General features: G+C 44.0%; 2 protein-coding genes across 3 annotated transcripts; both read right to left on the bottom strand.

Moving 5' to 3' along the window:
- Nucleotides 1–21: 21 nt before the first annotated feature.
- ZSWIM1 (zinc finger SWIM-type containing 1) lies at nt 22–24,774 on the bottom strand. Of its 2 annotated transcripts, none has more exons than XM_081293497.1 (2): nt 24,637–24,774; nt 22–2,808 (listed from the first exon to the last, which is right to left on the bottom strand). In XM_081293497.1, exon 2 carries the CDS (start codon nt 2,686–2,688, stop codon nt 1,318–1,320), a length of 1,371 nt encoding a protein of 456 aa, XP_081149623.1. In that variant the 5' UTR covers nt 2,689–2,808; nt 24,637–24,774; the 3' UTR covers nt 22–1,317. The 2 variants fall into 2 exon arrangements, with proteins under 2 accessions (XP_081149623.1, XP_081149622.1); XM_081293496.1 differs by lacking the exon at nt 24,637–24,774 and adding an exon at nt 3,795–4,255.
- ZSWIM3 (zinc finger SWIM-type containing 3) lies at nt 5,208–25,109 on the bottom strand. The gene is made up of 2 exons (XM_081293492.1): nt 24,637–25,109; nt 5,208–7,555 (listed from the first exon to the last, which is right to left on the bottom strand). Exons 1-2 carry the CDS (start codon nt 24,789–24,791, stop codon nt 5,632–5,634), a joined length of 2,079 nt encoding a protein of 692 aa, XP_081149618.1. The 5' UTR covers nt 24,792–25,109; the 3' UTR covers nt 5,208–5,631.
- Between the last annotated feature and the right edge of the window lie 23 nt (nt 25,110–25,132).

Below are 25,132 nucleotides of genomic sequence, written 5' to 3'. Positions count from 1 at the left end.
TGCCACTAATACAAGAGGTAGGTCTTATCAGATAGATAAAACTGAAATTACCTACATAGGTGATCCTGTTTTGACAGTGGAGGCTCCTATATTGAATACTTGATCAAAATTTCTTTTTTTTTTTCTTCTCAGTAGTAGGGAATATCTCCCTATATTGCCCAGGCTGGCACTGAACTTGCTATCCTCCTGTCTCAGCTTCTTGAGTAGCTGGGATTACAGGTGTGTAACACCACACCCAGCTTGATCAAAGTTTCTTGTGAAGTCCTAGCAAGGTGAAATTTCCTCCTGCCTTAAATTTTCCAGCCTCCTGAAGGCAGAAAGGAAGGAAACTGAACACCTGGTTGAGCACCATGAAGCATCTGAATGAGTAGAAGTTCACTCTTTTTTAATCTGACCAACCCTGTGAAGATGCCCATTTTTACAAATTGAGTTTAAAGAGTTGACCTATCCTGAGTCTCACAGCTAGTAAAAGATGAACTATGCCTTAAAAATAAGTCAGGGATGAGCCGAAGCTGTGGTATATGCCTGTAATCCCAGCTACTCGGAGGCTGAGGCAACTTAGTGAGACCCTGTCTCAAAAAACAAACAAACAAACAAATTTAAAAGGGCTGAGAATGTAGCTTAGTGGTAGAGCAACCTTGGGTTCAATCCACAGTATTGCCAAGAAAAAAACATCTGGATTCACGTGTAGTATCTATCATCTTCCAACTCTAAATTCTATTTCTTCCACAATATATCCCAAACTGCCAGGTATAAAACAAAAAACTAGAAAAATATTGGAATTTGCAACATTTAACTTTATTTATTGATCCCAAGATGGAGCCAGGAGAAAAAATATTGGGAACCTGGCTCAGTCACTTCCCTGAGCAGCTTCCTCTGTGGGAAGCTCCTGGGCCAGCTCAATCATGGGGTGTGGGTCAGGTGAGTGATCTCATGACTGGGGCAGCTGTTACCAAGCCCTGGTCCTCAAACTCAGCACCCATGTCTTGTCTTGGACCAGGGGTCGCTTGTTTTTGTAAGATCTTTGAGCTAAGAATTGTTTCCACTTTATGAAAAGGCTGTCAAAACAAAACCAAGAATATACAACAGCCACTGTACATGAGCATCTTAAGTCTAAAATATTTACTCTTGGGCCTTTATAGAAAAGATGCTGACTCCTGTCTTAAGGAGCCATTCTTAAAGACACCTTCTAGGTAGCAGACTATGGCAGAGTAGAAGACTCTTGTCCTTATTGTGGAAGGAGTGACCATGGATGGACGACAGCATGAGTGTACGTAGGGGAAGTATGTGAGTGTACACATGGGGTATCAGGAGTGATCAGAGCTGCACCTGCTCGTAGGGGCCGATCCAGCTGTCAGCTAGCTCCCTCAGGGTGCTATACCGCCGCTCAAACTCCTCCTTGCTGCAGTGCTGCAAGAGCTGACCCACCTCCTCGGTTAGAAGAGTCACTGCCAGGTGCTTATCCAGGGTCTCACTCCACGTGCTGCTCAGGATGCTGTCTAGACTGGTGGCACAGCTTGCTGTCCACTGAGCTGGCAGCATGTCTGGCTGGAGCACCTGGCGGCGGGCACTGAGCATAGCCAGGATGTGGCGGCAGGGCAGGTGGAAGGCCTGGTTGAAGTAGCAGCTGCAGCTGGCAGGGGGCTGAGGCTGCACCTTGTGGGTATCCTCCAGGATCTGTATGTTCATCTTTTCTGAGCCACAGCCAATGAGGTGCATGGATTTCTGGACCACAGCAAGTTCACCCAGGCAGAGCTGGGCTGCTGGCCCTGTGCAGATGGCATTGAGGGAGTGCTGAATGCGAGCTTCTACCAACTGCTCTGTTTTGGGGCTGTCGGGGCTGTCATCTGAGGGGCTATGATTGTTCTGGGGACTCGGGCCCAGGTTGAAGCTTGCCTTGTCTCCTGGGTTTTGCTGCATATACCGGAACAGAGAGGCCATGCCTTGTTTCTCAGATGGGGTGGTGCCAAAGAACTGACTGAGGATGCGGGTGGTGACCTCCAGGCTCTGGAAATAGCGCCTGCTCTCAGCTCGGCTCCTCCAGCGGTGTGCCAGCCAGATGCGGTCGTTGAGCAGCCAGTGTGAGTGGAGCTCAGGCAGCCGGGCTGGGGGGACACAGTTGCTCAGGAGCGTATACAACCTCCTCAGGTTGCCTGCTGTGGCTGAGCACATGGTGCTCTGCAGGGAGGTCAGGAGCACCCTCTCCATAGGCTGTTCAAGGGACAGCTGATAGAACTTGCCCTGGAGGAATTTGCAAATGTGAAAGGCTGAGAACAAGACCTCAGCTGTGGGGAACTCCATGGCTAGGGTGGGCAGGGGGAGGAAGTGGGGATCTACCAGGATGGTACAGACTCTCTCCCATGCTGGGTTAAACTTCTTGAACACCTGCAACATCTGGGCGAGGCCTTCAGCATCCTCCTTGGCAGGGATGGCAAAGTAGACTGCCCGAGCTAGAGGACCCTCCAGCTGCACTCGAGGTCCATCCACCAGGAAGGTATACAACACCTTGCCTCTTGGGTTATAGGTCCGATGGATAAATAAGATCTCAGGGAAATGGGAAAAAACATCTTGCATGAAACAGCTCTGGTAGTTGAAGCTATCTAGCTGGGGAGCCCTGCTAACCTGGTGCAGCAGCACAGGTGGGCTTGAGTCCTTAATCAGAAGCCCATTCAGCATCGTTAGGGCCATGGGAAAGATGGGAAATGTCTAAATGCCCAGGTCAAAATACTTTCTCTGCAGGTTCAAGCTTCCGGTAACTCAAGGCTTGAGGCTTAACTGTAGTTTCCAGATCTTGTTCCAAAGATGTGCCTATGGAAAGGAGCAGAGGTATAAGGAGACGGTAGGGTCTTGGCTCTTCAATTATTCATCTAGGTTATATTGACTGAAAACGTACTATGTGTCATCACTATAAGTAAACAAGTAGGGATATATCAGATAATGAGGGTTACAAACACCATAAAACTAAGTAACAGGTTGGAGAATGAGTCCGGGAAGGTGGACACTTTAAGGTGGTTGGGAAAGGTTTCTTTGGGGGTAAGGAAGATGACACTGGAGATGAGACCTCAACAAGAAGCTAGTCACAGAAAGACACATGGTTCCAGGGGATATAAATAGGTGTGAAAGCCAAAGCTGCCTATAGTCTTTGGTTTTTTTTTTTAATTTATTTTAATAGCATTCTAAATACTTGTATAGCCTTTATATTTGCAAAGTACTACTTGGCATCCATTCTTTCTTTTGGTCCTGGTACATATAAAAGTAAGTGGCTCAGACTTGCTGGGGCAAGTCAGTGATCACCTTTGAGACTCAATCCCTTCCACCATCAAATGGGATTAACAATGGTGCTTAGTTTCTCCTGCTTCTACACAGGCAAGGCTTGTTATTCAAACACTTCTAAACTGGGCACAATGGAAACACCTGTAACTCCAGCTACCTGGAAGGTTGAAGCAGGAGTATCACAAGTTCAAGGCCAGCCTGGGCAATTCAGTGAGACCCTGTCTCAAAACCCCAAAAGGGCTGGGGGTGTAATCAGTGGTAGAACACTTGCCTGGCATGGGCGAGACCCTAGCTAGGCTCAATCCCCAGTACTGCAACAAGAAAAGTAACCTCTGGTTGGTCCCCAAATGGGTTTTCACCCCCATTTTACAGATGAGAAACCGAGGTTCAAAGTTTTTAAGTGATCTGCCCTCCATTACTGTCAGTAGATGGAAGCCAAGTCTTTGGCCCAAGATTCTGACGATTTCCCACAAGGTCCAAAAACCCGGAACTGAGAGGGAATGCGGGCTTTGACCTCTCACCTCTGACCCAGGTGGGAGATGGGGATGTCTGACGTTGGCTTTCAGAATCCAGCAGAGCTGAAGTCAGCCTCCCACTCTTCGGGAGCTGTGCGACGGCCGCCGTGGCGACCGAGTGCTTCACACCTCCACTCCCCCAGAGAGCACTCTCCTGCCACCTGGCTCGGTCGCCATTTCCCCCAGTTGACCTGCGTGATTGACCTCTAGGCGCGCCAACCACAGCGCCAGCTTCGCAATGACTCAGGCCAATGACCTGAGGAACTTGGCTTTCGGTCTTTGACACCACGGACCAATCGCAGACCCGAAATTTTGAGGGCGGGCCCTGTTACCAGGGTTACGAGGGGCTCGACTGGCAGTAACCAATGAAAGTCTAAGGGAGTGTGCTCACCTCCGAGCCCCGGGACTGAACTCTGGAGCCTCCCTTCAGGCTAGACGCCAGGCAGGGCACCTTATTAGGGGAACTTCCCTCAAAGGCCAACAATGAAAATGAAAATAAAGGGTTGTGCTTTACAGAAATCGTGTGTGTGTGTGTGTGTGTGTGTGTGTGTGTGTGTGTGTACACACCCTCCCTTACAGAGAAACTGAAGCCCTGTTCTCCAATTCTGCCTCTTCCTTAGGGGTCAGGAACTTCCCCACTGGCATTGTCCAGCCCAATTCCTTCCAGAATTTTCACAACAGATACAGAATGGCCCTGTGACTTAAGGTCCCAGAGAACTAATGCAAGCGCCGATAGACTTCCATCTTTATCTGCAGTTCCCCTGAAGACAATCTTGGAAAGATGAATGACTACGAGGCTTTAGACAATGAAGTCCACCAACTAGCAACACCAAGTCAGTGTTGAGTCTTATCACCGTATCAAAAATGTTTATAGAGACCTAGAGAGGAAATCCTGGACCAGAACAGGCCAACAGACTAATTTTTACAGACGAGTTAAGCAGGTCAATGAAATTAGGGACTTGCTCATGTCCCCCAGCAAGTTGTTGGCAATCAAGTCTAGGATTCAGATTTCTTTCAGTCTACTTGGCGTCCTCCTACAAGAATATAAGGCAACCTGAAATCAATGCTGAAATTGGTAGGAAAAGGGCAAAGTAAATGGTGGCTTGCTAACTGTGAATTTATAGTAGTAGTAGGTTCTATTTGGCTCCACAACCCCATTAGACAATACTCATAACAAATCCATCTGGAGCTGGAATGTAGCTCAGTGGCAGAGAGGTTTGCATTCAATCCCAGCAATAAGAACTAAAAAATAAACCCACCCCGGAGTGTCCAATTCCTAACAGTAGGGTCAGGAGTCCTGCTGAGCAATTGGTCTTTCTTTGCCTAATCAAGCGGAACACATTTCCCCTGGTAATTTTTTTATTTTTTTAAAAAACAACTTTATTTAATATGAATAAAAATAGGTACAAATAACAGATTCTTCATAAAGAGCAGCAACAATCAAGAGTCACCCTCCTTCTCTTTGTTCCTGAAAACAGGCCCTTTTTACCAGGTCCATTTTGTCTCATCCTGTCTTAGGGTAGGGGTTCATCTTTGAAGGGAGAAGACTTCTCTCAGGGATTGGGGAAAAAAGAGAGGTGACCTTTCAGTATGGAGATAACTTTGGCTTTGAACAATGAATGCAGTGCCCATGGAATGCCAAAGGGGAGGGCTGAAAAGGGGCAGATTCACAGTGGGGTCCCTCTCCTATATATATATATATTTTTTTTTTTTTTAAATAATCTTTCAATCCCTACCAAGGAAGACATTGGTCAAAACACTGACCCCTATCATGACCTGCCCACTCTGAACTCGCAAACTTCCTAGGAGAGGGGTTTGGTCCAATTGTGCCAGTGCAAGTGATTCAATCCTGAATTGTGGCTTCAGCAGGAGGGAGTCCCTCTCCTTCTTCATGTTTTCCCCAGAGGAAAGGGAGGCAGCCTACGTCCCTGAAGTCTCCTGGCTGCTGAATGGACTCAGGAGGCTGACAGGGGACAGCCCAGATGTCCACAATCTTGCGCAGGGTAGAACAGCGCTCCTCCAGCTCTGGGCCCTCGGTCTGCATTAGCAAGTTTGCCAGCTCTCTGCTTAGGTCCTGAATCATATCGTTCCGACCTTGCTTTTCAGGCTGGTCTGTGTGTGGGATCACACCACGGTCCTGGAGCTCCCCATTGGGCCCCAGGAGGTGCTGATACTTCTTCTGCCACCGTCTGCACACCATGGCTTCACCCACAGGTTGCTGGCTGGTATGCAGCAGCGCCAAAATGTGCCGACAAGGCAGGTGGTACCATCGCTGAAAGGAACAGCTGCAGCTACAACCATCTTTGCTAACTTGGTGAGAGTCCTCTAGCAGCTGAACATCCACCGAGGGTCCGGCCATGCCCACCAGATGGGTGGAATTCTGCACCACCTCCCACTCTTTGTTGCATAGCTTATAGGCCAGTTCAGAGCCACTTTGGTTTAAGGTGTCTAGCATGTCACCCAGGGAGGGCTGCTGCTGCAACTGAACTTGCTGCGAGTCTGGCTTCGTCTCTTCCACAGGGAGCCCATTAAGGCTCCCTCCACAGATTCCGAAAGGCTTCTTGGCCTTTGGTGGCATGCTTGGAGGCCGAGTTCTCTTTAACTTGGGAGGAGCTGTGGGTAAATTCTTCAAGCCCTTAGTATTGAAGAAGTCTATGTAATCCACAAAGCGGAGGATGCAGTCTAGCAGGGACTGCTGTTCCCGAAAGAGGCTTGACACCTTGCTGGTGACTATGTCTAGGCTGTCCATGTAGGTATTACACGCATGCAGGCCCTTCCTTACGTGCATGTACCACAGCAGTTCACAGGAGAACCAGTGGGCCTGTAGGAAGCTGAAGAGATCCTCGTCTAGCAGAGCTTGGGACATCTGACAGAGATTTTTAAGGCTGGCTTCAGAAGTGACAAACACAGCCTCCCGCAGGGCTTCCTTCATGAGTCTTTTAAAGGATGGATTTGCTGAACTACGATGTAACTTCTTCTCCAAGAGCCGGGTTGTGTGGTAGATGGAAAGAAGGATGCGGGCAGCAGGGAAAATCTCCTGCAGAATGGGCCGATGAGGGAATGAAGGGTCCACAAAGACCACCTTGACCTTGGGCCAATCAGAGTTAAACTCTGTGAAGATGCTCAGCATCTTGGCGACAGAGGTGGCTGTCTCAGTCTTGAGCACAGCAAAGTGGACCACTCGACCTTCTCGTTCCTTGTTCTCCACCAAGAAAGCGTAGAGGATATGGCCCTGGGTATTCTCCACCCGGTGCAGCAAGAGATTCTCTGGGAATCGGATGAACAGGTCACTCATCTTGCTGCTCTGGAAGCTCAGCCGGTCCAAGTCTCGGCTGGTGCCCACACTGAAGGAAGCCATGGAACCCTTATCTACCTTAAGAAAGTTTTTCATCACTTTTGCTATCTTAGCCAGATCAGAAGGAGTGATGCCTTCCTGCTCTGGTTTTGAGGGCATTTGCACATCATTTAGACAAAACGATGGTTCTACTGGGGACTTCTCGGCTTTATCAAGGTCCTTTTTGAATGTGGGCAGCACAGGCTGGAGTTTCTGCAGACATAGTGTCCTTTGAGATTTGCAAACGGCGTCTCCTCCAGGAATAGCGGTTTTGGCATCAACGTGTACGTGGTGGGTGTTAAGTTCACTGATAAATAGTCTATCTAGTCTCTCGTTGTACCTCAGGAGCAAATATGCTGGGCACATGTCCGCCTCCCGTGTTCTCTTCCTGTTTGACTGGGTCCGAATACAGACAAATTTCACCTGCACATATCTAGGGGAAGGTAGAGGTGACAATGAGAAAGGTGCTGACCACCCTCTCTCTCTTATATGATTAAGGCCCAGTAAGGATTTATATAGGCTAATGCGTCCTGGAGACTACAACGTAGTGTGGAATGGAAAGAATCATCTGAGTGCAGAGGTGCAAGCCTATAATCCCAGTGGCTTGGGAGGCTGAGGCAGGAGGATCGCAAGTTCAAAGCCAGCCTCAGCAACTGAGCGAGGACCTAAGCAACTTAGTGAGACCCTCCCCCTTAATAAAATATAAAAAAGGGCTGGGGATGTGGCTTAGTAGTTAAATGCCCCTGGGTTCAATCCCTGGTACCAAGAAAAAAAAAAAAAAAAAGATTTACATGAACTCTTTAGTCCCAAAGTATTTAGCTCTTTCTTTAAGACCCTCCTCAACTATAATTCCTCTCAATTTCCTCCATAGCAGTTCTAAGCCCCAGCTCCTTTAATTCTCTTTCTGTTGCCATTTGTGATGACGTCAACAGTTCAATCTGAGGCAGGATACAAGGGAAAGAAGACAAGCAGCAGCAGCAGCAGGATGCCTGGCTGATTGCTCTGTTTAGAGTGTCCCCCTTGTTCCTGTTGTTGTCGTCTTTTTTTTTTTTTTTTTTTTGGTGGGTGGGTGGGTGGGTAAGCTACTGCCTTCTTCTCTAGAAAGTAAGGATAAAAGTAAGGTTCAAAAGAAACTAGACTAGATCAGGGTTATCAACTGAGCTCTTCAGAGCCCTCAGGGGATAGGGTATATCTGGGTCCCCTCAAACAAGGAACATCCCTGCTCATCTTTCATTTCAAGAAAAATATCCACACCCTAATTTGCGTGCGTGTGTGTGTGTGTGTGTGTGTGTGTGTGTGTGTGTGTGAGACAGGAACTGAATCCAGGGCCTCATGCACGGTAAGCATGCACTCCACTGCTGAGCTACACCCCAGCACTCTAAGAAAATTTGATAACCACTGAGTTAGATGAGCTTTAGGGTCCCCTCCCCTTTTGATACTGAGGATTTAACCCAGGGGCGCTTTGTCACTGAGCTACATCCATAGCCCTCTTTAGCTCCCAAATCTGGAATTACAGGCTTGTGCCACTGTGCCCAGCTCTTTAGGATCTCTTCTAGCTTTGGCATTTTAGGCTGAAAGTGATGATTCAAAGGAGAATGGTTATTAAACTGAATATCTGGTCCGGTGAGGGAATGAAGGGTCTCTCTCTCTTTCAGTACTAGGGATTGAACCCAGGGCCTTGCATACGCCAGGTAAGCTCTGCACCACTGAACTATATATCCCTGGCCTATTTTTTCTTTTGAGACAAGATCTTGCTAAATTGTTGAGACAGGCCTTGAACTTAAGATCTTCCTGCCTCAGCCTCCTGAGTAACTGGGATTTCAGACATGTGTCACTGTGCTTGGTCCTTCCTCTTTTTCTATTCCCATTCAACCCATGCTTCAGGATCCAACCAGATCCTACCTTGTTGGTGAAGCCTTTGTGGGTGCCATCAAGCCACAGTAATTGCCCAGTTCTGAATTTATAGCATGTATTCTAAAAGCTTGGCAGATTCTGTGTGTGGAAGTATGCCTAATAGTGAGACAAGGGGGACAGTGGAGGCCAACAGCCTAGATTTGAATACCAGTTCTGCCGCTCAGAAGCTGTTTAACCTGGGCAAGTCATTTCATGTCTCTGGGTGATTTGTTCATGGTATAGTGAGATAATCTCAGCCAGGCGAGGTGGTACACACCTGTAATCCCAGTTACCCAGAAGCCTGAGGCAGGAGGACTGCAAGTTCAAGGCCAGCCTGGGCATCTTAGTGAGACCCTGTATCACAATAAAAAATTTAAAATAGGTCTGGGGTTGTAGCTCAGTGGTAGAGTACTTGCCTCACACATGTGAGGCACTGGGTTCAATCCTCAACACCATATAAAAATACAATAAATAAAATAAAGGCATTATTATATCCATTAACAACTGAAAAAATATTTTTAAAAAATTAAAAAGAGGAGGGGAGAGGTCTGGGGAGATAACTAGGTGTTTTTGCTTTAGCCTAACATGTGCAAAGGCTTGGGTTCAATCCCCAATACTGCAAGTAAATAAATAAATAAAAGATGATCTCATTAGGGTTATCATTAAGATTAAATGAGCCACAGGTAAAATATTTAGCCCAGAGCCTGCTTCAGACTTTTATTTGTTAATAAAAGCTAGCTGCTGCTGCTGCTGCTATAATCACAGCTCCTGTGCCTACAACATTCTGTGGGATGTTTGTATAGTACCTTTCCAACTGGATGGGGATGTCTTCAAGTATCAGGACCAAGTTATGTATTCACACCACCTACCACAATGCTATTCCTTCTGCAGATATGATGAATGATTCATGGACCACCAGTGTGTGGGATGGGTTACACCCCTGCCTCCCCAGGGAGGGACCCAGCCTAAAAGCCAGAGGAGGGGAAAAAAAATCTCAGCCGCTGACATCACGGAACCACCTAGAAGCCCCACCTACACATTTCCAAACACTCAAATCCAGCTGGTCCTGTTTGCCCACCCTCAGAGGGCAAGTTAGGAAAACAGGATATGTCAGTCCTGTGAGCACAGGGTGGAGGGGCCTGGGGCTGAGAACATCTGCATGTGGTGTGCACTGTGCAGAGGTGGCGCCGTCTAGATCTGGACCAGGAGGCTGGGGCAGTCCAGTAGAATGGCAAGGCTGGTGAGAGGCGGGTGCTGTGTGGCCTAGGCCCACCTCACTAGTCTTGTTTTCCACCCTCTCCAACCTTGTTTTTCTGTCTTAGACAAATTGCCCACAATTTCTTGTGTTCATGGTGAGGAATTTCACTTCCGGGGCTTTCCTCATATTTGTAAATTTGTCTGAAATTACCTTCTACTTTAAAAAAAATTTTTTTTATTTGTATCTGGACACAGTATCTTTATTTATTTTTATTTGGTGCTGAGGATGGAACCCAGGGCCTCCCATGTCGAGGCAAGCGCTCTACCACTGAGCCACAACCCCAGCCTGACCTTCTGCTTCTTCATCTCAAAGCTTACTCATTTTTCAGGACTTTGAGAGACCATGATCTTTTCTAAGAGGCCTTTTATCAAGCACTTAAATTGGGCTTTACCCTTCTGCTGGCTCAACATCTTGGACTACTCTAGCTTATCAAGTTATATTGACTGGCCTGGGCGCGTACCTCGGTGGTAGAGTGCTTGCATAGTATGTGTGAGGCCCTGAGTTCCACCCCAGCATTGCAAAAAAAAAAAAACATCATATTGACATTATGTGAGCTAACCCCCAAAAAGATACTGGTGACTACCAATCATAAAGCTCTTTCCTTCATTCCTGGCTCCATTCTTGCGAATACCCAATGTGTTTTCTTCTCTCTTCTTTTTAAATGCTGATGAACAAACCAGGACCTCACACATCACACAAGCGCTCTGCCAGTCCCACCCCCACTTTTTTGAAATGATCTTGTTAAATTGCCAAGGCTGGTCTCAAACATGTGATCCTCCTGCTTCAGCCTCCCAAGTTGTTGGAATTATAGGCATGCACCACCATGCCTGGCTTGTTAATAAATCTTCTCCTTACCATTGCTACATTTACTGAGGATTTGTTATACACCAGGCTATATTAAGTCCTTAATCTGTATTATTACTATTATTACTAGGAAAGGGGTTCTATTACCATCTACATTTTACAGAGGGAGAAACAGGCTTAAGGAGGTTCTCAAGATGAGAATTTAGAATTTAATCCTCCAACTAAGACCTGAACATCTGAGTTGACTAAGTGTGCTTGTGTACAGTCTGACTAGTTAACCATTATACTGCCTGTTTCCTTCAAAAAATATTTCTCCTTTCTCTGAATTTCTTTTTTTACCTTTCTCTTCCTGATCCTCACCATACTGGCTAGGTTCAATAACTTCCTTGAAGATCTCTAAACAGGGCTGGGGATATAGCTCGGTTGTTAGAGTGCTTGCCTAGCATGCACAAGGCCCTGGGTTCAATCCCAAGCACCAAAAAACAAACAAACAAACACCCCCCCCAAAAAAAAAAAAAAAAAAAACCAACAAAGATCTCTAGACATACTGTCCTCACTGGCATCATGAATTTCAAACTTAACTCATATTAGATTGAACTTGTTTATATCTAAGTGCATACAACCAAGGTCTGGAAGGAGTTAGTTGGTTTCAACTCCTTTCTGTCCACTCTTTAGGAGTTTATATTCTCTATTGTACTGACTCCAGGGTGCAGGGAGCTATTGTGCCCCCAATGTCTGGCACTGCGCCTGGTACATAGTAAATGCTCTATAACCATAGTGAATAAATGCTTAATAAGTGATTGTGAGGCCTAGTAAGCTCCTCCTATAAGACAAGGAGTATTTTGGGAAGACCACTGGGGTAGAGTTCTGTCAGAGGCTTGGCTCCTAGTCTTAGCACAAATAGTCACTGTTACTAACTATAGTTTTGGACAGACTCTTTAACTTCCAACATTTACTGAGTTCTACTATGCACCAAACTTGGTATGAGTTATTCTAAAGGTCACAGAGACAAATTAGAGAGTCTCTCCTCTCAAAGTCTAGTGAGGAAAGATTATTACACAAGTGGCCAGTCAAGTTAAAAATAACTGAATGGTTAGGTCTGGGGGTACAACTTGGTCATGGAGTGCTTGCCTAGCACGCATGAGGTTGTTTTTGATCACTAGCATAGTGGGGAAAAAGTGAATGGCTAATTAGACATTACATAATACAAGCAATATACATATAACTGCATAAAGAGTGATTTACTCTAATTATAGGGTTGATACATATTAACTAAGGCTTTTCATTTATTTTACATAAGATAAATATCCCTGTATATAAATAGCACCTTGAAGAATAAATAGGTTTTATTTTGGGGCAGGGGAGGGTGCAAGGGTACTGGGCATTGATTCCAGGGGTACTCTACCAGTAAGCCATATCCCCAGCCTTTTAATTTTTAATTTTTTTAAATTTTGAGACATGGTCCTGTGAAGTCATGATCCTTCTCCCTCAACTCTTGGAGTCACTGGGATTATAGGCATGTGCCACCATGACCAACTGAACAGGATTTTTACAGGTAGAAAATAAGTAAAGCCATTTTAGATAATGTAAGGAGTTAAGAACAAGACTTTGGGATAAAAATATGTTGAAGATTCTTTTTTTTTTTTTTTTTGGTGATAATGGGGGTACCCTATCATTAACCTGCATCCCCAACCCTTTTTGAAACTTTTTGAGCAGGGCATTGGCTAAATTTCCTAGGCTGGCTTTGAACTTGTGATCCTTTTGTCTCAGCCTTGAGTTGCTAGAATTTTTTTTTTTCCCTTCCCAGACAGATTCTTACAATGTTGCCAAGGCTGGCAACAAACTCCTGAGCTCAAGTGATCCTCCTGTCTCCGGTTCCTGAGCACCTGGGACTACAGGTGAACACTACCATGCCTGGTTTAAGATGTGAGTTTAATTCCATTGTCAGCTATGTAACCTTGGATTCCTTATCTATAAATGTGGAAGTAAAAATGATGATAGTAGAAAACTGATCTAAGAATACAATTGGCCTTCCATATCCCTGGATTCTATATCCTCAGATTTAATTTACCATGGATTGGAAATATTGGGGAAAATTTTTTTTTATTTCTTCTGGGCATGGAGGATTGCAAGTTTAAGGCCAGCCTCAGCAATTAGGTGAGGCCCTAAGCAACCGAGTGAGACCCTGTCTCAAAATTTAAAAAAATAAATAGATAAAAAGGGCTGGGGATATATGCTTCAGTGGCAAAGCACCTTTGGGTTCAATCCCAGCACCCTCCTCCCCACCACAAAATTTCATTTATATTGAACATATATATGTCCCTCCTTTTTCATTATTCCCTAACAATATAGTATCACAACTATTTATGTTGTGTAAGGTATAATAAGTAATCTAGAGATGACTTAAAGTATATAGAAGGCTGTGTGTAGGTGATATGCAAATATTAGGCTATTTTATATAAAGGACTTAACCATCCAGTGATTTTGATATACAATGGAGGGGTCCTGGAACCAATCTCCCTCAGGAACTGAGGGACAACTGTGATAAGTACCTGATCCAAGAACAATTAGTGCTACTTAAAATGAATTCAGTTAAAAGCTGTAATAGGAACTGTTGGTTGCCAACCCAACATCCTTTTGTTCCCTTTCCTTACTAACAAAGAACCAATTTTGTTTAGAGTGCCATTCCCCCTCCCCCTCATAGCTACTTCTTTGAGGTTATTCTAAGCCAATTAAGGTAATCCCATTAGGAATGGGCATGGATACTGGTCTGATTCTAGACAAAGGAGCATGATATGAAATCTGCAAGCAAGAAACCAAAGACTTCCCAGGCATGTGTCTTCTGCATTTGTGTCATGTGGGGAGCCATCCTGAGGGCAAGCTAAGACTTGAAGATGGTAGAACAGAAAGATGTAAGCAAGTACCCTGGGCGATGAAAGATCACTTTTAGATCTGGGCCAACTTGTATATTAATTGCAGCCCAAAACACCCCAGAAATATTTCATAGTGATTAATGGAAACAAACATTTAAGGAGAACTTAACTAAAATTATTAAGTTAGTACTATATTTAATAAAAGGTTATAATGTTAGTTATATGCCAATTCTTAGAATATCAAAGAACAATTAAATCATTAACTGTCACCCCTCCCAGTACAATTTGCCCAAACACTGATGTTTCCTTTCTCACATTCACAACATACAAAGGTGAGTTTTATCAAGTTTCCCAATGGCTGAATTTAATACTTTGCAATGCAAACGTGCTTTTCAAGTTCCTATCATCTTATGTCCTTGTTGATTTCCCTTTTCCATTTGTTAAATGGTATTGAGGCCGAAAATTTGCTTTCATTACTTTCAGGACTTCACCTAGTCCTGCAACTCTTGGGAGATGCACCATTCCAGTTCACATGGTTTTATTTATGTTATTAATATCCTGATGTTTACATCTATTCATCAGCCAGATATTAAAAACACTGATTGAGCTGGGGCTATAGCTCAGCAGCAGAGCACTTGCCTCACGATGTGTGAGGCACTAGGTTCGATCCTCAGCACCACATAAAAATAAACAAACAAAGATAGTGTGTCCATCTACAACTAAAAACACAAAAACAAATACCTCCCCCCCCAACCCAGATGTGGTGCACATGCCTGTAATCCTAGAGACTAAAGAGGTTGAGGCAGGAGAATCACAAGTTCCAGTTCAGCTTCAGCAATTTATCAAGGCCTTAACAACTTAGTAAGACCTTGTCTTAAAATAAAAAAATACAAAGAGTTGGGGATGTAGCTCAGTGGTAGAGCATTCGTGGGTTCAATCCCCAGTATACCTCCCCAACAAACCATCCCTCTCCCCCAAAAAAATCCACAATGCTGATAGGACTGGCAGGGATAAACAATCGGAAATAATTACTAAATAGTGAATTATAAGTAACTAATTTATTGGCAAATATCTGTGTTATGCCCTTTTCTTTCCTACACAGCTTTGTGACTATTAATGAAAACTGTAACCTCAGCACAGTGGTGCATACCTGAAATCCCAACTACTTGAGAAGCTGTGAGGCAGAAGGACATCAAGTTTGAGGCCAATCTGGGCAACTTAGTGAGACCCTGTCCAAAACAAAGAAAACTCTGGCTGGGGTTGTGGTTCAGCAGTAGAGTGCTCGCCTAGCAAAAGCGAGGCCCACATAAAAATAAATAAATAAAATATAGATGATATTGTGTCCATCTAAAAATATATATATATATTAAAAAAGAAAAAAAAAAAAAAAAAAAGAAAAAGAAAGAAACTCTGATAACCAGAATCTAGTTCAAAGTGTGTGGTAAAGATTAATAAGACAATGCCTGTAACGTTCCTAATAGAAAACCTGGAATATGTGCCAGAAAGTGCTAAAAACGGAAGCTATTAAACTGAATGCAGTGGAGAGAAATCAGAGGACCATCATCCCATCCCCAGAAAGTCATAAAAAGGAAAACACACTGTTATGGTTTGGACGCAAGGTGTCCCACAAAGGCTCATGTGAAACAATGCAAGAAGGTTCAAAGGAGAAATGATGGGGTGGCGAGAGCCTTAACCTAATTAGTGATAATCACCTGATGGACTCAACTGGGTGATGACTAAAGCCAGATGGGGTGTGGGGAGGGGGTGGTGCACTGGGGTGTGGCTTGGGGTGTATGTTTGTATCTGGCCAGCGAAGGCTCTCTCTGCTTCCCCTGCCTCACTCTTTCCCCAGATGTCCTGTCTCACCTCAAGCCCTGAGGAATGGAGCCAGTCCTCTACGACCAAGACCTCGGAAACCGTGAGCCTCAAATAAACTTTTCCTTCTAAAATTGTTCTGGTCAGATCATTTAGTCACAGCAGTAAAAAAGCTGACTAAAACACACACCAGCCAAAAAATATGAAAGGATAAACTACATATAAAGTCACAGACTTCCTGGTTGAAAGGGATCTTAGAGAAAAATAGAAACAGAGGCCACAGTTCAGATATAAAGGTGACATTTTGAAATATATACTTGGTCTTTGTCCTGTTTCCTGGCATGTAACTCCTTAAACACTTGGGATTCTCCAAAGTGATGTGTGTTCATGTATGCTAATGAGCTGACCACTGAAGGCTGGCAACTGGCTGGGGACTGGTCACTGGAAAACCTAAAGCAGATTAGAGCCAGGCTGGTGTAGGCTTGCATCTGTGATTCCAGAGGCTGATACAGGAGGGCTGCAAATTCAAGACAAGCCTGGGCAACTGAGCAAGACCCTGTTTCAAAATAAAAAATAAAAAGGAATAGGGATTTAGCTTAGTGGTAAAGGGCCCCTGGGTTCAACCCCCAGTACTGGGGGGAAAAAATTAAAGGAATCAGTTATAGACAAAACAACTTAAATACCTCTACTTGCTGTAAAAAGAATGTTAATGTGTAATAGTCAATTAAGAAAAAGGTCAAAATACTTCCATAAACTGCAGAGTGCTGCTAGAGGGGTATCTCACTAGGGTGGACTTTGAAGTCTCTGTTTCAAATTGTTCTTTTCCACAATAAACTTTGTAAGAATTTTCTAATTTTATCCTATTTTTATTTTTTATTTATTTTTTGGGTACCAGGGATTGAATTCAGGAGCACCCGACCACTGAACCACATCCCCAGCCCTATTCTGTATTTTATTAGAGACACGGTCTCACTGAGTTGCTTAGCGCCTCACTAAATTGCTGAGGTTGGCTTCACTTGAGATCCTCCAGCCTCGGCCTCCGTACCGCCTCCCAAGCTGCTGGGATTACAGGAATGTGCCACCACGCCCGGCATGATTTTATTTTTTAACTGGAACTTTTCGTCATTTAGTGCTAATTCCTGTGGTACTTACTTTCTTTTTTCAGTGTGTGTGTGGGGGGGTACTGGGGGGTTAAACCCAGGAGTGCTTTACCAGTGAGATATATCCCAGTTCTTTTTATTTCTTAACTTTGACAGGGCCTCACTAAATTGCTGAGGCTGGCTTTGAACTTGGAATCCTCCTGCCTCAGCCTTCTGAGTTGCTGGGGTTATAGGTGTGAGTCACAGTGCCTGGTGTCATTTCTTTAACTCTCTTTAAAGTACCTACCACTTTCTATCATGTACTTTAGATAAGGCTGCAGCAAATATTACTGAGCACTGTTTCAGCTAACATAGGCATTTTCTTTTTCTTTTTTTTTGCGGGGGGGGGGGGTGGGGTGGGGTACCAGGGATTGAACTCAGGGGCATTTGGCCACTGAGTCACATCCCCAGTCTTATTTTGTATTTTATTTAGAGACAGGGTCTCACAGAGTTGCTTAGCACTTCACTGTTGCTGAGACTGGCTTTGAACTCCCTCCCGATCCTCCTGTCTTTAGCCTCCTGAGTTGCTGAGATTAGAGGCGTGCGCCACCTTGGCCAGCAAATACAGGCATTTTCTTATTTAATCCTTACCAAATTCTCATTTTATAAAGGATGAAACTGTCACAGAGGTTAAAAGTCTTGTCTAATGTCAAGGGCAAAAGCTATTTCTCTGACTCTGGAGCTCTCACTTTTAACCATTATGCCAGTTTTTCCAGAACTTGAATGAATACAAAAACTACCTGGACATCTTCCATAGCCATCCATGTAACATTTACACTATTATTTTCAAACAGTTTTCTTTAAATCAGCTTACTTCCTTTACTGTTTCTCAAGGAACTTATACTGACATAAACATTTACTGTTGAAATCATCACCCTAATCATTCAGTAGTATGCATATTTAGCTATGGAAACATCTGCTAAATTACCTCCTAAAAATGTTTCCACCATTTGCCCTCCAGTCTCTGAAAGCAGCACTTATTCCCAAACATCCAGGTATTCCTCAAAAAGCCCCAAACACACACCACAAAGAGCCAGTGTACAGGATTCAAGAATATCCTTTGAATCACCCAACCCAAAACAGAAAAATATAAATAATACAGCCCTACCAGCAGTCGACTTGTCCCTGCCAAAGCTGCTCAGGGGTTAGGGTGAGGGCCAGTTCAATCTCTGCCTTCAAGGGCAGATCTCAAAATTTACTCATCTTTGTTCCTCAGCTCAGTGCTAGGTCATTGGTAAACACCCTCTTCCTACAAATTTGTTGAAGGAATAAATGGATAAGCAACATTGGAAAGTTACTGGAAATTGCCAGGTGTGATGGTACATGCCCTGCCTGAGGCAGAAGGATAGCAAGTTCAAGGCCAGCCTCAGCAATTTAGTGAGGCCCTAAGTAACCGAGACCCTGACTCAAAAAATAAAAAAGGGCCGGAGATATAGCTCAGTGGTAAAGCAACCCTGGGAAGGGAGAGAGGGAGGAAGGGAAAGAAGGTAGGTAGGTATTCAGTCGAACACCTAAGGCTTTCTTACAGTTTCTTGATATCTTCCCCTTTTTCCTGGGGACTTTTCCTCATTTCTGTTCCTTCCCATTCTTTTGGCTTTGACTGTACCAAATTCAGATTCCCCTGGCTAACATTCAGATAGCTCTGGGGATAATAATGCTTTTGTCACAGATTGACTTATTATTTTCCTCTTCAGGGTCTTGACTCTCTTTTAATTTATTTATTTTGGTACTGGGGATTGAACCCAGGTACATTTTACCACTGAGCTACATTCCCCAACCCTTTTTACATTTTTTTTATTGAGACAGGATCTTGCTAGGTTGCCAAGATTGACCTTGAACTTGTAATCTTCCTGCCTTAGCCTCCTAAATGGCTAGGATTACAGGCATGTGCCATCACACCTGGGTTGTGTTCTGCTCTGCTCTTGACTGTATCAATCCATTCATTCTCCATTTTTCTCAAGCACGTGCAATTCAGAGAAACAACCCTCAAAAAGTAGAACAAAGAGCTAGAAACTATTTATCTCTTAACATTTGACTTTTCTTGGCTGTGTCTCATCAGCAAAATAATAATAATGCTATTTATGGGACATTTTTTAATGTGCTATGCCCTGTTGTAAGCACTTTCAAGATATTAATTTGTTTAATGGGAATAACAAAACTTGCCCCCAACAAGATTATTCAGAGGACCACATCAGATAATGAAGTTTCACTTGCATGTGCTTTATAAACTATCTCTGCATAATGTCAGAGATAACAGTGTTTTTTTCTGATCAATACCTTGCACTGGGCTGGACATGGGGGGGCACACTTATAATCCCAGGGACTTGGGAGGCTAAGAAAGGAAGAACGTAAGTTAGAGACCAGTCTCAGCAACTCAGTAAGACCCTGTCTCAAAAAAAATGAATAAAGGGCTGGTGATATGGCTCAGTAGAAGAGCACTTGCCTAGCATGTGCAAGGATAAGGGTTCAATCCTCATCGATGGAAAAAAAAAAATCTACAGATAAATAGAGCTGGGGATGTAGCTCAGTGGTAAAGTACTCCAAGTTCAATCCCAATCTACCGTCAAAAAAAAAAAAAAAAAAAAAGTGTGTAATGGTACAGTGTTCCTCCCGCACCCCCACAACCTCCACCACCGGACAGATTGTTTCTCTATCATTTTGCCACTCAGAGCCCTGGACTTTGCCTTTGGAGACCTTACCTCTATTTTAAGGGAATAGTTATTTCTGTGATTATAGTTTAATATTTGTTTCCCCAACTAGAGAGGAAGCGGCATGGCAACAGACATCCATTTTATCTTTTTCAACCATGTACTTTCAGCCACTAGCATGGAGTAACTTTTCAGGAAACAATTGCTAACATCTGTGAAATCAATAAAAATCAAATAAACTCAACACTGATATAATGGAATAAACAACGTGGAATTATCTCCCAGATTCACTGACCGGTGAGAAAAATCAGGTTTAGAAGGATATATATATATAAATAATATGCTGCCACTTGTGTTAAAAAGGAAAAATTAGGACTGAGGATGTAGCTGTGTAGTGGAGTGCTCACCTAGCATATGGAAGACTCTTGGTTTGATCCCAGTACCACAAATGAGGGTCCTGGTTTTAAACCCCAGCACTGGGGGGATTGGGGAGACATACATGCATATATAAAATGTGCTTGTATGTATTCAGGTTCAGTGTCTCTGGAGGGTAACCCTGGTAGCCTCTAAATAGTGTAGTGAAAATGACACTGAACTTTACTCTTCTTTACGTTTAAAAAAAAAATTAAAATTTGTTTTTGAGTTATACTCCCAGCTCCCGTTTAAGCAGGGGGTACGGTTTAGTGGCAGAACACTTACACAGCATGCATGAGGCTCTGGGTTTGATCCTCAGCAACACACCACAATTAGAAACAAACAAACAAACAAAAAACACCCCAAACGAGTAATTCAGATTTCACTGTTCATCCTCAAAAAATAAAAATAAAACTAATCCCACCTCTTGGTCCCTCCAATTTTTCTTTTCTGCAGCTCCAGCATAAATCCTTCCTTCTTGCTAAGCAGGTCTCCTTGCAGCTTTCGTTTGGTGTGTGTATGTAAACATAAATCATTGCTAACAGAAGCCTATCTTGTTAACAACTCACGCCAGGATGTTAATTCTCACACAGAATGACCCCTCAAATATGTCCTTATCTGAAGCTGGGCATGGTGACACAAGCCTGTAAACTCAGTACTCAGGAGGCTGAGGCAGGGGGATTGTAAGTTCCAGGCCAGCCTCAGCAATTAAGCAAGGTCCTAAGCAACTTAGTGAGACCCTGTCTGAAAATAAAAAATAAAAAGGCTGGGGATGTGACTCAGTGGTTAAGTGCCCCTGGGTTACTTATATTTACACACACACACACACACACACACAAACAAACCAACCTGTGAACATGTTAGGTTACACAGGTTACATAGCAAAGGGGAGTTAAGGTCGCCATCAGGCCAGGCATAGTTGTGCACTCCTGTAATCCCAGCTACTCAGGAAGTTAAAGCCAGAGAATCTAAAGTACAAGGTCAACCTGGGAAACTCAGTAAGATCTTGTCTCAAAAAAATAAGACTAGGGATGTAGCTCGGTGGTAAAACATCCCTGGAATCAATCCCCAGTACCAGGAACAGATAAGGGGATAGAAAGGTTTCTATCAGATGGCTTTGAAATATGAAAATTAGCTGGAAGATAGCTTTGTGATAGTGTGTACTTGCCATGTGCAGCCCTAGGTTTGATTCAGAAAAGGAAAAGTAGAGAGGGAAGCCAGATGCAGTGGCATCCCAGCTACTTGGGAGGCTGAGGCAGGAGGTCAGCCTGGGCAACTTAGTGAGATAGTTTCAAAATAAATAAAAAGATAAAGCTCAATGGGTGTGCAAACCTATAATCCCAGCCTAACAAGCACCCAAGGCCCTGGATTCAATCCCTAGTACCAGGAAAAAAAAAAAAAATGTGGAGGAAGGTAGAAGAAGGAAGTCTAAGAAGGAGGTGTGTAAGACAAGCAAGTTCAGAACAATGTGATGTGAGGACTCAACCCTGCAATTTCCAGCTTTGAAGATGGAGGGAGCCATGAGCCAAGGAATGTAGACAGCCTCTAGAAGCTGGAAAAGACAAGAAAACAGATCCTCTTCTGTGGACTCTAAAGAAATGCAGCCCTGCAGACACCATGATTTTAGTCCAGTGAGATCCTAGTCTGATTTCTAACCTAGACAACTCTTTTAAGTATGCTGGGTGTGGATAACGCATGTTGAGGCAAGGAGGATTGCAAATTCAAGACCAGCCTCAGCAATTTAATAAGGCTCTAAGCAACTTAGTGAGACTCTGTCTCTAAAAAGGACTGGGGGGGCTGGAGATGTGGCTCAAGCGGTAGCGCGCTCGCCTGGCATGCGTGTGGCCCGGGTTCGATCCTCAGCACCACATACAAACAAAGATGTTGTGTCTGCCGAAAACTAAAAAATAAATATTAAAAAACTTTCTCTCTCTCTTTAAAAAAAAAATGTTAAAAAAAAAAATAAAATAAAAAGGACTGGGGATGTGGCTCAGTGGTTAAGCACCACTGGGTTCAATCTGCAGCACCAAAAAAAAAAAAAAAGTTAATTTTGAGCCACTAAACTTGTTGTAATTTGTTAGAGCAACAAATAGAAAACTATTGCATGCAGCTCATAACACCTCCCCATATTTGTGAGCCCAGCTCAAGACTCCTTTTCTCTGTCTTCTCTTGTGCATAGTAAGTAGTTTTTCTTTCTTTGGTTCTTGCAGCTTGCATTTCCGTGAGTCACATGTTTAGCACTTGATAACTCATTTTTTTCCTACAATTATTAAATGGCTGTTATGGGCCATAGTCCATGCTAGATGCATATCTGAAGGATATTTAAGGGTAACTTTTTTTTTGTATTCTTCTCATTGCTTAGCAGGGTGTTGTGACATGAGATGAAGCCCAAATATCTCAAATAGTAAGTAAAGACCCTTCATATAGATTCCAACTAACTTCATCTCCTGCCAAGTATGGCAGCCCACACGGTTTCTCTAACATGCCACCTTCTTTCACATGTCTGTGTCTGTTCTGACAGCTCTTTATGCACGGCTCCTTCTGGTCAAATCCTAGACGATACTCAGTAATTAACCATTAATCTACTCTAGCCCCCTACATTCATCCACACTGGGAAGCCTTACCTACCTCCCCAGCATTTGTTATTTCTTTTTTTTTGTATATCTCTCTTGAAGCATTTATCACATACAGTTGTGGTTCCAAGACACCATAATCCAAGGATGTTCAAGTCTCTTATATAAAATGATGTAGTATTTACATATAAATTGCCATATACTTGGGGCTGAGGCTGTAGCTCAGTGTTAAAGTGCTTGCCTCGCATGTGTGAGGCACTGGGTTCAATCCACAGCACCAAATAAAAATAAAAAAGATACTGTGTGTTCATCTACAACTAAATAAATATTTTTTAAAAACTTGCCATAAACCTTAAATCTCTAAATTACTTATAATACACAACACAATGTGCTACGTAAATAGTTGTATGCTACATTGTGCAGGGAATGAGAACAAAAAAGTCTGTACATGTTCAGTAGGCAACAATTTTTTTTTTTTTTAAGTATTCTGATCCTGTACTGGTTAGCTCACTTGAGTCCAAGTGTACCTCCTAACTTTTTTCCTTGGCAGTACTGAAGATCAAAACCAAGTGTTGTGCATGCTAGGCAGTAATCTACCATTGAACTTCAGAAGAGTAGCGAAAGACCATCTGGCTCCCCAGTTGGGGAGTTTTGGCCAAACATCTCCATCCAGATCTCAAACTTAAGATATACTTTGATTCTCAGAGTTGGCTTACATGGTATGTGTTCAAGTGTGAACTGAGTTCCAATTTCTAACAAGTGGACAAATGACGTAGTCTGGATTACTGACAACAAAATGTTAGCAACATCAAATCTTCATTTTCACACAGCAACCATCCACTGAATTGACTAGATGGGCCTGCTTTTCATTTTGTGCTGTTCACATTTCTGCTTTATCCAGCACAAAATCCTGATACTGGTTTTTATTTCATCTTTTTCTTTTTTCCTTCTGGTACTAGGGGTGCTTTACCACCGAGTCACATCCTTAGTCCCTTTTAATTTTTATTTTCAGACAGGATCTTGCTAAATTACCTAGGCAAGCCTCCAATTTGTGAACCTCCCAAGTCGGTGGGATTACGGGCCACCCAGCCATTTTTCTTTTTCGTTTTTTGGTAACAGGAGGTTGAACCCAACTGGTTTTACTACTAAGCCACATCCTCAGTCCTTTTTATTTTATCATGAGACAGGGTCTCATTAAATTGCTTAGGACCTCATTAAATTGGGGAGGCCTCCAACTTGTGATCCTCCTGCCTCAGCCCCCAAAGTGGCTGGGATTACAGGCAATGGTTATCATGCCCAGCCATTCTGGTCTTCTTAAAGTAAAATTAAAGTTTAAACTTTCTTATTGAAACCAGGTGCTTTACCACTGAGCTACATCTCTGGCCTTTAAAAAAAAAAGTTTTATTTTTGGGGGGTCTTCCTAAATTGCCCAGGCTACCCTTGAACTTGTGATCCTCCTGCGTCAGCGCCCCCACTGTCCTCCCCCAAGATTAAACTTCCTTAACACTAAGCTGTTTGCCTGAGCCCTAGAGGCATCTGAGTTTTCAATTTATCCTAGCCTCTAAACCTGTTTCCTCCTCTGTCGAATGAGAATAAGATTTATCTATAATTCTTAAAACCGCTCTGTAAAGCAAAGCTTGAATACAGAACGCTACCTGAGACGTGGTAAGTGTTGGAAAAACAGCTGTCAAGAGCTCAAGAACTATTTACCATATGAATCAATGAAGGAACGAAATTAACCAACCAATGGTCATGTTAACGCTTTCTAAGGGGAGACCAGGGAAGGAAATGATCGCCAAGGCGTTTTTATCCATTTGTGAAGGCCACGCTTTGGGCGTGGGGTGCTGCAGAGGCTCAGAACCACTGGAGAAACCGCAGTTGGCACGACTGCTAGAAAAGCTTGTGCGTGAGGCAGTGCGTGCAAATGAAGTGGGTGGCAGTGCGTGCAAATGAAAAGCCACGCTGTCTTTTCCTAAGGCACACAGCAAGTGCTCCTGGAGTGCCAGTGTCGGGACCCGTCGCATTCCCTCCTCCCCCGGGCCGCCCTCGGGACCGGCCTTCTCCCCACCCTCCTGCCGCGCCCCGCCCCGCCCTTACAGGATGTCCTCGCGGATGGAGGTGCCGTGGTTGAGGTTGTGGAAGCGGACGGAGACGCAGTCCCTGAGAATGAAGGAGCACCTGTTCTCCTTTTTGTAGGCGCTGAAGCACTCCTTGAAGTCCTCGTAGGTCTTGAAGCAGCTGCCCAGCTCCATGGCTGTCCCTTCGGGCCACGCCAGGGACTGGTCCTCGCTGGGTCCAAGATCACACCAGGGGTCAGAGGTCACACTGAGTGTTCACAGGCTGGCAAGGGCCCAGGACTCCTTAAGGGGCGACCCAACCTGGTGGCCTAATACGAAACTCAAGAGGCTCCCGAGGTAGGACCGAGCTATTTGGGGCTGGGGGCGTCTTTGCTATCTGACTGAAGGGAAATGATACTCAGCCTATATTATCCATATCCAAGGCTCCGCCCCCTCACCGTTATACCCAATCACCCACGGAATTCCCAGACTGGCATTTGTTTACACCAATAGCTAGATAGAGATGGCCACACCCA

Source organism: Spermophilus citellus (genome assembly GCF_964194105.1).
Source record: "Spermophilus citellus genome assembly, chromosome: 4".
Classification (NCBI taxonomy): domain Eukaryota; kingdom Metazoa; phylum Chordata; class Mammalia; order Rodentia; family Sciuridae; genus Spermophilus; species Spermophilus citellus.
This window is presented reverse-complemented; position numbering and strand designations above follow the sequence as displayed.

Coding starts and splice junctions, on each gene's coding strand:
- ZSWIM3 (XM_081293492.1), bottom strand. CDS start 24,791: ATGGAGCTGGGCAGCTGCTTCAAGACCTACGAGGACTTCAAGGAGTGC. Junction 7,556..24,636: donor TCCATCCGCGAGGACATCCT/GTAAGGGCGGGG, acceptor ACCTTCCCCTAG/ATATGTGCAGGTGAAATTTG.
- ZSWIM1 (XM_081293497.1), bottom strand. CDS start 2,688: ATGGCCCTAACGATGCTGAATGGGCTTCTGATTAAGGACTCAAGCCCA.